Source organism: Squalius cephalus (assembly GCF_949319135.1).
Source record: "Squalius cephalus genome assembly, chromosome: 22".
NCBI lineage: Eukaryota > Metazoa > Chordata > Actinopteri > Cypriniformes > Leuciscidae > Squalius > Squalius cephalus.
The window spans coordinates 1,289,602-1,305,300 of record NC_137143.1 but is presented as its reverse complement, the minus strand read 5'-3'; the positions used below and the strand labels follow the sequence as shown (position 1 = coordinate 1,305,300).

General features: G+C 41.7%; 1 protein-coding gene across 1 annotated transcript in view; it reads left to right on the top strand.

Annotated features, from left to right (window-relative positions):
• atg7 (ATG7 autophagy related 7 homolog) overlaps positions 1-15,699 on the top strand; it is a 102,754-nt gene that overhangs the window by 54,816 nt on the left and 32,239 nt on the right. Inside the window, exon 18 of the mRNA XM_079857230.1 lies at positions 6,513-6,593. Within this exon, the coding sequence (XP_079713356.1) occupies positions 6,513-6,593 (81 nt within the window). The remainder of the gene's footprint in view (positions 1-6,512; positions 6,594-15,699) is intronic.

Here is a 15,699-nt window from a genome sequence, read left to right as displayed (position 1 = left end):
CTCAGTAGGCTATAGCAAAGCAGTTTATTCTTTCACACACAGACGCGCGATTCATATTTAGGCTAAACAGTCTTTACAAATATGTCCCCTTCATTCATCTCACAGAAAGGCGAGTCATATTATAGAAATGCGATCTTTTTGCGGTTTGCATAGGCCTACACTAACGTTATTCCATAACGTTATTCCACACGTGAGAAAAGAAAACAGCCTACCTCACTCCTCAGCGGAATCTGCTCCTCATTTCAGGAGATATTGCTCCTCATCAGCACTGTTCTGAGGAATCGTTTCTCCATAAGGTAGGCTATAATGTCTCACTCGTGAGGAGTCGCGACGCGCTGTGTTTACAGCTGATGTGGGCGTTTCACAGCTCTGAAATGGTTCTCAGAATTTGCGTTTGAATAGCACGCGCTCTCCGGGGAGTGGTCACATTACTGTGAATTAGCTCGTAATGAGCTCGACAGGAGTCGCTCTCTTTTTATACAGATTACAGAAGCTGAGAATATTTGTTTTTTATATAAATGACTTCATTTAAAAGATGCGATCTCAAGCTTTATGCCCGTGGGTCTGTTTGCCTGTTTGACTGAATTTTCGCGGAGTTATAGATCATTTTCGAACGCGTTTCAAATTGGAGTTTACTGACAGAGAGAAGGCAGAAATCGCATCATGTTAATTTTTCTTTATTTGTCAAAAAGCAAAACACTTTATTTTTATTGTGAGTATACAGAAAAAAAATAGAAACTGAACAGGATCGATTGATGTATTACACGAAAATGAAAGATCAAAATTAACAGAGCATTTAGTGTTTATTTTCATTGCTAAAAAAAAAAAAACGAGCAAAACGCGCGGGCGCGTTTGTGGTCCCCAGAGGGTTAAACAACAAGGTTAGGCTACTAGTGACACTCCGTGACGAGTCTGCCCGGGATTTAGAGATTGCCCAAAATGTCCGGGATTCGGCTTTAGCGTTCTACAGTCGCCATTCATCATGTTCACTGTGGCGAGCACGACGAGGCTCAGAGGCGCGGGAGAACGGCGCGAGGCCGGTGGCGTGATTACTGATGAGCGACTCCTGTGAGACGCACCGGTCTCGTATCTCTCACGGAGGATCGGGAATTTTCTTAGCAATGCTAAAACGCACATCAACCGATGACTTGTTTAGCGTTTATGTAAACACTACATTCAGATTCACCAATCGGAATGAATTCAGTTAGACTGAAACAAAAGGTGTGCATGTAAACAATGAATGGCGACTGCAGAAAGCAAAAGCCGAATCCCGGACATTTTGGACGATCTCGACGGCTGGACATGTCCGGGAAAAAGAGGATGGTAACCCCTACTACTCCGCTTTCTCCACAGAACAAGAGCCTGCTAGCTTAGCTTCCAAAGAAAGATGGCTGACACTATGTGTACATTCTGTGAGTGAGATCCCTCTATGGGCGGGTTGAACACATGCGGGACAGCGCCTCCTACTGGCTGGAGTCTCTCGCCTCGGACCAAAAAATCCTCTGATGACGCAAAATGACGATTTTTGCGTCATCGGAGGATTTTTTTCCAGACAAAAAATACTTAAATCTCTCGTCTCAGGGGGATATGAGGGAGGAAAGCACGGTAATTCGAAAATACTACAGGTTTTCTACTAATACAAAGCTTAATGCTAAATGCTGAAGTATCCCTTTAATCATACTAAAATAACACGGATGGGGACTGGGCTGGTCGAGCTCCAGAAATGATTTCTGAAGTAATTTGTAGCTTTTATGTCATTATTTGCTTCTCTTTTCCCACGTCAGATCTCATTCACTTTCACACATTGTGTGTCACACCAAATACGTTGATAGTGAGTTCCTTTCTTGGGTTCAATCCTCAATGCATCTGATAACATCTACATCTTGGATGTAATGTAATGCCACTTTGGCTGAAAGCATCTGTCCACCTTTACTCAAGTTATTCCAAACTTGTATGACTTTCTTCCTTGTGTCGGAACATAAAATAAGTTATTTTGAGAATGGATGATGACATCATGATTTGGGTGAATTATCCCTTTAAGACTTTAGTATTTAAATGAGCTCTGATGTGATTGGCTAAACTCTGTGTGGGTGTAATTCACTGGGAGGAGCCAAGCTGCTGAATACTGAAGAGTTGCAGATGAGGTCATATGTTAATGAGCTCATGGTTGTGATGTCATAGACATGATTTTTGCCGTTTAGTAAAAAAAAAAAAAACGGTGTGTATGACGGAGGCAGTCAGATTTGATGTTATGGTTTGGATTAATAAAGAACTGATTCTGATTCCACATAACAATTCCAATTTCCCCTTTTCCCCTAATTATATGCTGTTAATAAATCTTTCTCACTCAAAAACAAGTGATTATGAGTCTACAAATTCAGTGCAAATATCTAAACATTCTTAAATTAAGATACATTCACTGAAGAAGCAAAACGACTGAAGAGATTGAGTCTTTTTCACTGAAAAACTGATCAAAATCAAGCGAGTTTTTGCTTAAAATAATAACAAATATCTGCCAATGAGGTCAGTGTTTTCCTTTAGAATTAAGTTCATTTTTCTGACCCCATTGGCAAATATTTGATCTTATCTTAAGCATAAATGCACTTCAGTCATTGTTCTTCTCCAGTGAATGTATCTTAATTTAAGAATGATTAGATATTTGTGCCGGAAAACAAGACAGGAACACTATTCCTGTTCCTCGAGGATACCGAAACATAGAAAATATTTATTTTGCAGTGCAAATGATCCGTTTTTCTCATGGTGTGCATGTGTCAAAAAGATGATTTAGAATATATTTTACTAGAAGATACTATTTCAGTCTTACTATTGAAAATCTCATGTTTAAGTCAATGTGTTACTGCTATTTCATTGCAATTATTTCTTAAGCTTCTTAAATTATTTAAGTTCTACACCATTTTTTTCAGTGTATGATTTTATTTTTATAGGACATCATGGAAAAGCACCAACATATACTTCGCTGTGCTTGCATGCACTTGCATTTATTATACATTTTACATGCAGTTGTTTATATTGTTGCTTCTTCCAATTTTACAGCCTCGCTATAATTCATAAAGTGGCACAGCAGGACCCCCTGCCTGTGTGCTGAATCTTAGCAAGACACACACACACACACACACACACACACACACACACACACACACACACACACACACACACACACACACACACACACACACACACACACAGGGGGCTAATGACGCAGCTACAGACGTCAAAGAGCCGCTCTCCGGGTTATGAGCTCCTCTAGCATGAATATTCCCTCCTCAAGAACCCGTAATTCATATGCGACTCCTTACGAATAATGTGATTAATCAGGAAAGCTCTCTTGACTGAGACTCAATATCATCACAAGACCAGACGCTGGTGAACCGTGACACAAGCCACGACTGGGTCATTGTAATCCCTGACCTTAGAAATCAGTCTGGATGGGATGTAGTGTGATGAGGATTTTTGCATTAATGTTGCATGAGAACATTGGGACGTGGGAAGCGTCTCATTGGCTCACACTGACCCCTGCTGGCTGTCAGAGGAACTGCAGCTGAGGCTTTAGATAGTGATCGTCTACATGTGTGTTTGAGAGGAGAGCTTGTCAGCTGTGTGTCTCAGGACTGTGTGTGTGGTGAAGCTCTGACAAGCAGCAGGACATTATTATTGATCGTTTGGTTTCTATTTCGCTGGTGTTGTGTTGGGAAGCTCCACTCGCGCTCCACAGACTCTCGTGTAGAAATTTGATGACGGTACAGATGTTGTTTTTTATTCATCAAAGATGCATTGAATTGATCAAAAGTGACAGGAAAGGCATTTCAAATTGTTTCCATGTTTCCACAAAAATATGAACTGTTTTCAACATAAATGTTTCTTGATCCTCAAATCCTCATATTAGAGTGATTTGTGAAGGATCATGTGACACTGAAGACTGGAGTAATGATGCTGAAAATTCAGCTTTGATCACAGGAATAAATTACACTTTACTGTATATTCACATAGAAAACAGCTGATTTACATTGCAATAATATTACACTGTTTTACTGTATTTCTGATCTAATAAATATGAAGCTTGTTTCCGCCACAGATTAAAACATTTTAAAAGATAATTGCTACTTCATATCTCCCATTTCTGATTTTATAACACAATTGCGACTTTATATAGATGCAAACTCGCAATTGTGAGGAAAAAAAGTCACAATTGTGTGAAATAGTCAAAATTGTGAGATAAAAACTCGCAATTACCTTTTTTACTTTTTATTCTGTGGTGGAAAGAGATAAATGCAGCATTGCTGAGCAGAACAGACTCTTTCTTAAACATTAAAGCATCTTTCCGACCCCAAACCTTGAGCGGTAGTGTGTTTTGAACCTCAAATAACTTCCTTTTTTCTTTTCCTTCAAACCTGCAACTTTTCATTTACCAGCCCAGATTATTAATAACTGAACATATATATTGTGCCCACAACAAACATGATTCAGATGCATAAACAGCATTTTAAAATGCATGCATTTAATTGCATTAATAACAAGAAAAGTGTCACCTGGAAACAAACGCCCGGTCTTCATTTTAGTGGACGTATGGAGTCGGTTCTCCTAACAAACGAACAACATCATCCACTAACCACAGTCAAACAAAGTCTTTTCAGTCAAAGCCCTGTTTTATGTTTTGCATTCAGACATGTTTAATATGGTTGATCTCGTGCTCAAACTTCATTTCCCTGATATTTCTTTCCTCCAATTTGATTTAAAACGTAATTAGATTTGAACAGAAAGTCATTGGAGGCATTTCTAAATATGAATCCGACTTATTTTGTGGATTTGAATGTGGATTTACATCAAAGTGTCTTGAGCTGGAGCGCATGGAATCATGGGTAATGCGTAATGTAAATTCCTCGTAATCTTCCCACCGATGCCTCGACCACTCTTATCTTCTCCTCCGGCTCTTTCTTTAATTTGCTTTCAATTAAGATAGTAACTCACGAGTCTGTGTGAGGAGTGTGTGACTGTAACCAAACACACACACCACTCATTTATTCCACTGCCAGATGTATCATACGTCACAAGAAATCATTGAGCTTTCATACGGAAACCACCAATAATCATGTACATTTACTTGCAGAAAGGGTTTATACAAATATATAGTATAGTAAAAATATATAGTATAGTAAAAAAAAAAAAAATTGTGAAAACAAAAATAGTAATTAACAAACAAGTAAAATAAATAACCTTTATATATGTATATAATACATACATCTATAATACAAATCTCATATAATTTATATTAAATAAACACACACATGCATAAAAATATAACATAGTAAAATAAATAAATATGTAAAACAAATAAAATCCTAAAGTTTTTATAATAAATATGTATATATTCAATAAATATTATAAATAAAATGGAAATTAATTTAAAACGCAGATCAAATATGTAGTATTATATAGGATATTTAAAATGAAACAGTAATATATAGGATGAGAAAGGATTGGTTGATTAGAAATGCATTAGAAATACACTTTTTTTATTTTCATGAAAATAATAGGATAAACCATATATTGTCACAGTAAGACGTTTTACACTTATACTGGGCTACAACTGTTTCTTGATTGGAAAGTGTGTATGGGACATGAGAGTTTATTTCATTTTGATTTAAGGAATGATTTTGCTTTTATAATGATGTATTTAAAGAGGAAACTCGCCTGTCCTTGATTAACTCCGGGTCACAGTATTAGTTTCGATCATCAACTCTCTCTGTCAACTCAGGCTTTATACTGAGTTTAGTGTGACATCAGCAGCGAACAGCCAATCACAGGCTGAGATTCACTTCTCTCTTCTGCAGAATATTACGAGATTACAAAAAGAAGAATTTAAACAAATTTACACAGCAAGAAGAAAATAGCTGTCTATGAAAGAGGACAACTAAAAGAAAAAGTCTTGCTGTATCAGTGCAAGTAAAAGTTGTGAAGTTAGTTTGATAAATGTATAGAGAGAATTGAACATAAGCTCACATGTAGTCATTTTATAGCTTTATCTGTTGATTCTAAAGCTTATTTATATTCCCTTTATATATTTATTCATTTAAACTGTGCGTAATAATAATTGATAAGATAAAATTGCACGTGTGATCGATTAACGGTATAATAATTACAAAAATAATATCTAAATCATACAAAATTATTATTCTAAATAAGCATTGCTAAAAGCCAGAGGATTTTGTCTTTAAAAATCATTAGCTGTGTAGTGACCTTTAATGTGGAGTAGAAACAGGAGTTTGGATTGGTTTAGGGTTATTTACTTGTAATTATGCAAAATTACCTGTTATTTTTATAGTAAGTCCATGTAGTAACGTGCAACTATGTCACTTAAAAATAAAGAGTTACCTTTGATTTTTAAATCGTTACTACTTGCTGTTTTTACTAACACACACCAGGTGGCGCTAGAGAGTCAGGAATATTTTCTTTACTGATTATGTGTTGCTTAAAAACATTTGTTGTCCTTCCAGATTCGAGGATTCCTGGCAAGATTTGACAACGTCCTTCCTGCAAGTTTGGCGTTTGACAAATGCACTGCATGCTCACCAGTAGTAAGTGACCGTTTACATGCTTTATTAAAATTACACTTTATTAAAAGTGTCACGCAGTGCCAGAGTCAAGCAATGACTGAAAACCAGGTTTTGTTATTATAATGCAATAATTTATAATCAAATACTATGCTTGTGTAAGGAGTGTCAGAGTCTAATGGTATCTCAAGCATGCTTGTCCTGCAGATATTTGAAGTATCCGTTGATGATGATGATGATGATGTGTGTGTGTGTGTGTGTGTGTTAGAGAGGCCATGTGTGTTGAATTAAGCTTCTTGTTGATGTCACAGTCGCATGCGAGTAATTAGGGCTGAATTGAAGTGTTTTTTCCCAGCGGTCACGCTGTTGTCGACGGGTTCGCGTCTCATAAATCTCTTCTGCATGTGTGGATGTGGGTTTTCACTCGCCCTCGCTCTTATTTAGTGTTTTCGGAGCCACTCCTTCCTCCCAAACACACACTGGTACGTGAATACAGTGAGTCTGAAGCCGTAACTCTTCCCTTCCCCCCTCTTCACTCACTTTCTCCCAAGTTCTCTCTCTCTCTCGCTCTTGCTCTCCTTCTGTTTTCTTTACGCTGTAAAGACATAAAAAGCCTCATAAAATGTCTCAGATCTTTAACTTTGATGCAAGACTGTGTGAGGTCAGAGTCGAGGGGTTCCTATCATGTCTTTTACAGAAATAGTTTACCTAAAAATATACATTTCAGTGTTAAGACACTAAGGTTGGTAAATTATTTTAAACTTGTTTCTTTAAACTTCCAAATAAAAAGTTTTTCTGTAGTGAACAGAAGTGAAGGCCATTTAATTCAAACACTAACTAAATCCATGAGCTCTGAATAGACCTGCATGAAACATCTTTAGTATTAGTTTCCAGTCATTTTGATGTGATTCAGTTATTTGATAGATAGAAATGGTAAAATGGTAAATGGACTGCATTTATATAGTGCTTTCAACAGACCCATGGCCACCAAAGCGCTTTACATATTGCCTCACATTCACTCATTCATTCACTCATTCACACACCGACGACAGCTGACGGTGTCTTGTTCGTGGACACCTCGACACTTGGTCAGGTGGAACCGGGGATTAAACCACCGGGAGGGAGGGAAGGAAGGAAGGAAGGAAGGAAGGAAGGAAGGAAGGAAGGAAGGAAGGAAGGAAGGAAGGAAGGAAGGAAGGAAGGAAGGAAGGAAGGAAGGAAGGAAGGAAGGAAGGAAGGAAGGAAGGAAGGAACAAACAAACAAACAAACTACCTCACACCATAATCCCCCCTGCACCAAACTGTACACTTGGCACAATGCAGTCAGGCAAGTAAAGTTCTCCTGGAAACCGCCAAACCCAGACTCGTCCATCGGATTGACAGACAGAATTCATGATTTGTCACTCCAGAGAACACGTCTCCACTGCTCTAGAGTGCTTTACAGCCCTGCATACCATGCTTTACACCAGTGGTTCTCAACTCCAGTCCTCGGGCCCCGTTGCTCTGCACATTTTGTATGTCTCCCTTATTTAACACACCTGAATCAGATCATCAGCTCGTTAAGAGAGACTCCATGAACTGAACTGAGTGTGTCAGATAAGAGAGACATACAAAATGTGCAGAGCAACGGGTCCCGAGGACTGGAGTTGAGAACCACTGCTTTACACCACTGCACCCCACGCTTTACACCACTGCATCCCACGCTTCACACCACTGCATCCCACGCTTTACACCACTGCACCCCACGCTTTACACCACTGCACCCCACGCTTTACACCACTGCATCCCACGCTTTACACCACTGCATCCCACGCTTTACACCACTGCATCCCACGCTTTACACCACTGCACCCCACGCTTTACACCACTGCATCCCACGCTTCACACCACTGCATCCCACGCTTTACTCCACTGCATCCCACGCTTTACACCACTGCACCCCACGCTTTACACCACTGCATCCCAGGCTTTACACCACTGCATCCGACGCTTTACACCACTGCATCCCACGCTTTACACCACTGCATACCATGCTTTACACCACTGCACCCCACGCTTTACACCACTGCATCCCACGCTTCACACCACTGCATCCCACGCTTTACACCACTGCACCCCACGCTTTACACCACTGCACCCCACGCTTTACACCACTGCATCCCACGCTTTACACCACTGCATCTCACGCTTTACACCACTGCATCCCAGGCTTTACACCACTGCACCCCACGCTTCACACCACTGCATCCCACGCTTTACTCCACTGCATCCCACGCTTTACACCACTGCACCCCACGCTTTACACCACTGCATCCCAGGCTTCACACCACTGCATCCCACGCTTTACTCCACTGCATCCCACGCTTTACACCACTGCACCCCACGCTTTACACCACTGCATCCCAGGCTTTACACCACTGCATCCGACGCTTTACACCACTGCACCCCACGCTTTACACCACTGCACCCCACGCTTTACACCACTGCATCCCACGCTTTACACCACTGCATCCCACGCTTTACACCACTGCATCTCACGCTTTACACCACTGCATCCGACGCTTTACTCCACTGCACCCCACGCTTTACACCACTGCACCCCACGCTTTACACCACTGCATCCCACACTTTACACCACTGCATCCGACGCTTTACTCCACTGCACCCCACGCTTTACACCACTGCACCCCATGCTTTACACCACTGCACCCCACGCTTTACTCCACTGCACCCCACGCTTTACACCACTGCATCCCACGCTTTACACCACTGCATCCCAGGCTTTACACCACTGCATCCCACGCTTTACACCACTGCACCCCACGCTTTACTCCACTGCACCCCACGCTTTACACCACTGCATCCCACGCTTTACACCACTGCATCCCAGGCTTTACACCACTGCATCCCACGCTTTACACCACTGCACCCCACGCTTTACACCACTGCACCCCACGCTTTACTCCACTGCATCCCACGCTTTACACCACTGCATCCCACGCTTTACACCACTGCATCCCACGCTTTACTCCACTGCACCCCACGCTTTACACCACTGCACCCCACGCTTTACACCACTGCATCCCACGCTTTACACCACTGCACCCCACGCTTTACTCCACTGCACCCCACGCTTTACACCACTGCATCCCACGCTTTACTCCACTGCACCCCACGCTTTACACCACTGCACCCCACGCTTTACACCACTGCACCCCACGCTTTACACCACTGCATCCCACGCTTTACACCACTGCATCCCAGGCTTTACCCCACTGCATCCCAGGCTTTACTCCACTGCACCCCACGCTTTACACCACTGCATCCCACGCTTTACACCACTGCACCCCACGCTTTACACCACTGCATCCCACGCTTTACACCACTGCATCCCAGGCTTTACCCCACTGCACCTCACGCTTTACTCCACTGCACCCCACGCTTTACACCACTGCATCCCACGCTTTACACCACTGCATCCCACGCATTACACCACTGCACCCCACACTTTACACCACTGCATCCCACGCTTTACACCACTGCATCCCACCCTTTACACCACTGCATCCCACGCTTTACTCCACTGCACCCCACGCTTTACCCCACTGCATCCCACGCTTTACACCACTGCATCCCACGCTTTACACCACTTCATCCCAGGCTTTACACCACTGCATCCCACGCTTTACACCACTGCATCCCACGCTTTACTCCACTGCACCCCATGCTTTACACCACTGCACCCCACGCTTTACACCACTGCATCCCACGCTTTACACCACTGCATCCCAGGCTTTACACCACTGCACACCACGCTTTACACCACTGCATCCCAGGCTTTACACCACTGCATCCCAGGCTTTACACCACTGCATCCCACGCTTTACACCACTGCATCCCAGGCTTTACCCCACTGCATCCCACGCTTTACTCCACTGCACCCCACGCTTTACACCACTGCACCCCACGCTTTACACCACTGCACCCCACGCTTTACACCACTGCATCCCACGCTTTACACCACTGCATCCCAGGCTTTACCCCACTGCATCCCAGGCTTTACTCCACTGCACCCCACGCTTTACACCACTGCATCCCACGCTTTACACCACTGCACCCCACACTTTACACCACTGCATCCCACGCTCACCCCACGCTTTACACCACTGCATCCCTCTCTTTACACCACTGCACCCCACGCTTTACACCACTGCATCCCACGCTTTACACCACTCCATCCTTCTCTTTACACCACTGCACCCCATGCTTTACACCACTGCATCCCACGCTTTACACCACTGCATACCATGCTTTACACCACTGCACCCCACGCTTTACACCACTGCATCCCACGCTTTACACCACTGCACCCCACGCTTTACACCACTGCACCCCACGCTTTACACCACTGCATCCCACGCTTTACACCACTGCATCCCACGCTTTACACCACTGCATCCCAGGCTTTACACCACTGCATCCCAGGCTTTACACCACTGCATCCCAGGCTTTACACCACTGCATCCCACGCTTTACACCACTGCATCCCAGGCTTTACACCACTGCATCCCACGCTTTACACCACTGCATCCCACGCTTTACACCACTGCATCCCAGGCTTTACACCACTGCATCCCAGGCTTTACACCACTGCATCCCAGGCTTTACACCACTGCATCCCACGCTTTACACCACTGCATACCATGCTTTACACCACTGCACCCCACGCATTACACCACTGCATCCCACACTTTACACCACTGCATCCCACGCTCACCCCACGCTTTACACCACTGCATCCCTCTCTTTACACCACTGCACCCCACGCTTTACACCACTGCATCCCACGCTTTACACCACTCCATCCTTCTCTTTACACCACTGCACCCCATGCTTTACACCACTGCATCCCACGCTTTACACCACTGCATACCATGCTTTACACCACTGCACCCCACGCTTTACACCACTGCATCCCACGCTTTACACCACTGCACCCCACGCTTTACACCACTGCACCCCACGCTTTACACCACTGCATCCCACGCTTTACACCACTCCATCCTTCTCTTTACACCACTGCACCCCACGCTTTACACCACTACATCCCACGCTTTGCATTGCACTTTGTGATGTAAGGCTTGGATGCAGCTGCTCGGCCATGGAAACCCGTTCCATGAAGCTCTACGCACTGTTCTTGAGCTAATCTGAAGGCCACACGAAGTTTGGAGGTCTGTAGCTATTGACTCTGCAGAAAGTTGGCGACTTCTGCACACTGTGTGCCTCAGCATGCGCTGACCCGCTCTGTGATTTTAAGTGACCTTCCACTTCGGGGCTGAGTTGCTGTTGTTCCCCATTGCTTCCAATTTGTTATAATACCACTAATAGTTGGCTGTGGAATATTTATTAGTGAGGAAATTTCATGAATGGACTTATTGCACAGGTGGCAACCGATCACGGTCCCATGCTTGAGTTCACTGAGCTCCTGAGAGCGACCCATTCTTTCACAGATGTTTGTAGAAGCATCTGCATGCCTAGGTGCCTGATTTTATACAACTGTGGCCATGAAGGGGATTGGAACACCTGAATTCAATGATTTGGAGGGGTGTCCCAATACTTTTGGCAATTTGGTGTAGATGGATGGATGGATAGATAGAATAGACAACAGGAAGTGTTGAATGTGTTGATTAATGGTGTGTGTCTTATATAAGATCTAGTAACAGTAGCTGAGCTGAAATAAGAGCCAGTCGTGTGTCAGTGATGTTGCTCTCCATCAGCTGTGTGTGTGTGTGTGTGTGTGTGTTTGAGTGTGAAACCATGGAAACAAACACTCCAGCCGTCCACAGACAAACACTTGTAAATTTAGAGACGTTGTGTTTCATCTCACTCACTCACTCACTCACTCACTCACTCACTCACACACACACACACACACACACACACACACACACACACACACACACACACACACACACACAAAAAAAATCCTAAAATCAGACTAATCCTTTCTGATAACTTTTTATTATCCTTTATTATCATAATACTTTATCCTATATATTATACTTTATGACATTACAAAACATTAATAGTGGTGTTTGCTATGTTATATAAACAAGCTTCACTATTATTAAGAGCTCGACCAATCACAACACGCTGCTCCAGCCGACCAATCAGAGCGCAGTGTGCTTTTCAGAAGGAGGGGCTTCATAGAGACAGGAAGTAAACAGAGCGTTACTGACAGACTGGGAAGAGAGGAGCCGCAACAATGGAGAATATGAGGAGAATAATCAACATTCAAGCAGGAAAACCTGTTCTAGTAGTAAAAGTCCCTGAAGACTTGCGTCTTCAATTTTCTGTATAGTTTCATTGAAGTTAAAGGCTATTTTTACCCAGCACTGAACTCGAACTACTGGCAGACGTGAGTTAAATGATTTGAGGTTTTTATCATGGAGGAAAAACCTTCGCCATCTCTTCAAACAATTACAGGGGAAGTTACAAGAAGGGAGAGAGAGAGAGAGAGAGAGAGAGAGAGAGAGAGAGAGAGAGAGAGAGAGAGAGAGAGAGAGCTGTATGTAAACCAGATGTGCTGCTCGCCCTCTCTCACACAGACAGACTCACACACTCACTCTCTCTCTCTCTCTCACACACACACACACAGACAGTGTTTTAACGGGCTTCATAAGTCAAAGGCTCCAATAAGGAGGTCAACTCTTGGAAAACACAATTAAATCTTGTTTAGTTGCTCCTCCTGCTGTTCTGTTGCTAGGCAAGAAAGCAAGTTTATGCTCATGATCTGTTTCAAATACAGTGTGATGTTTGTTCAAAGAAGATAAATATGTTTACTCTGACAGAAAATTATTTGTTTTCGTAGTTTGTCTGTGTAAAAGCTTTATACTGTAGATTCTGTTAGGATTTCAAAGGTTTTCACTTAGTAAGTAGTTTGTTTGGTTTATTTTTGTAAGACTCCACATAAATAATTACTGCAATGCCATTTGTTTGACAGTTAACCTCAACCATTTCTGATCAAATACATAATGTCCTTGATCTCTGTTAGCATTTGTTTTTCAGAGTGGTCATATTATCTACTTTTGCACACAAAAAAAAGTATTTATTTTCTCTCTGAGGTTCACTTATAATGTAAGTCAAGTGTTCTTGCCTCAAAAACAGTAATAGGGTTTACTATTAATAGTCAAAAACTATTTTACAATTAGTCAGTTCATTTGTAGACTATTTTACAATTAGTCAGTTAATCAATCAACTATTTTTTCAATTACTCAATTAATCTGTCGACTATTTTACAATTAGTCAGTTAATCTGTCGACTATTTTACAATTAGTCAGTTAATCTGTCGACTATTTTACAATTAGTCAATCAATCAAATATTTTTACAATTAGTCAATTAATCTGTCGACTATTTTTACAATTAGTCAGTTAATCTGTCGACTATTTTACAATTAGTCAATTAATCTGTCGACTGTTTTACAATTAGTCAGTTAATCTGTCGACTGTTTTACAATTAGTCAATTAATCTGTCGACTGTTTTACAATTAGTCAATTAATCTATCAACTATTTTACAATTAGTCAATTAATCTGTCGACTATTTTTACAATTAGTCAGTTAATCTGTCGACTATTTTACAATTAGTCAATTAATCTGTCGACTGTTTTACAATTAAATTCATCTATCAACTATTTTTAAAATTAGTTAATCTATTTTTTCAATCTAATCTGTCTATTTTTAAGATAAACCCTTTAGTTAACCTACAATAACTTCTAACATTAATCCTTAAAGACTCCCTATGGTGAAAATCCAGCTTTTAATGTTGTTTATATGTCTGTGTGGTGTTTTTAATATGCTTTAAGACAAACCATGTGTAAATTCATAAGTCGACACCATTGCTGAGAATAACTGGAGCCTTTTCATGATCAAAAAGCAACATTACACACTAAAGAAAGTAAAAAAGCATAGTAGGTTCTCTTTAAAGAAGCATCCGAGTTCATGGGGTTTGGACAGATGAGCTTCGGTCTACTCTCGCCCGCTCTGTCAGTCAACTCGTCCATGTCTGGTTCACTGAAAGCAACAGTGCCACTCATTCATCAGCTTTAGCAGAAACTCAATCTCCTCTGAAAACGAGCTGAAAGGAGCCAGTGTGATTGTGGAGGAGTGTGTGTCTGAGGAGTGTGTGTCTGAGTGAGAAGCTTCTCGAGTGTTTCAGCCTGACAGACAGTGGTGCCAGATGTCTCTCGCCCGCCTCTCTCTCTCTGCATGTGACCGCAGTTTCAGATTGTGTTATCACTGTGTTTGGATGTGCACCGGCCAACAAGCCAACTGTATACGAGCTTCCCGAATCTGAACATGTTGAATCGGTCAACTTCTAAATAAATAGCATTATGTTTGGAGTCAAACACACATATAACCTAAGTATCTTTCAAGGAAAATCTGTTCATATTTGCAGCTTGTCTCTACTTGAATGGGGAAATACTGAAATTTTAAAAACATTTTAAATAACATATTTCTGACTTGAACTGTCCCATAAATATTGTTTCAGTAACACTTTACAGTAAGGTTAACATTAGTTAACTACCTTAGTTAACATGAACTATACGTCTTCAGCATTTATTAATCTTAGTTAATATTAATTTCAACATCTACTAATACGTTATTAAAATCAAAGGTTATATTTGGTAACATTAGTTAATGCACTGTGAACTAACAAAATCGGACATGAACTGTCCCAGAAATAGCATTTAAAATCCAATGTACATGTGCAGTCTAAGAATGCATTTTTTTCATTCCACTGGGCTACTTTTCCATTGTTTTTTCTATGTAAAGACGGACGTCTTTAACCATTGTTGGCGTTATAAAAACATGGATTGGCTCTCTTATTTAGAAGGCGGGGCTTATTCCACCATATTGTGCTTTGCTCCTCTCACAATCATAGCAATATGAGTGCACTGATCACTTAAAGGCACAATATGTAAGATTTTTGGATTAAAATATCCAAAAACCACTAGAACAGTGTTAAATATTTAGTTGATTTGTGTACTTACATTATCCCAGATGTATCCGAGAATGTTTGAATCCCGAGAAATAAGCAATTTTAACCAGGACACGGACATTGTGTCGCCT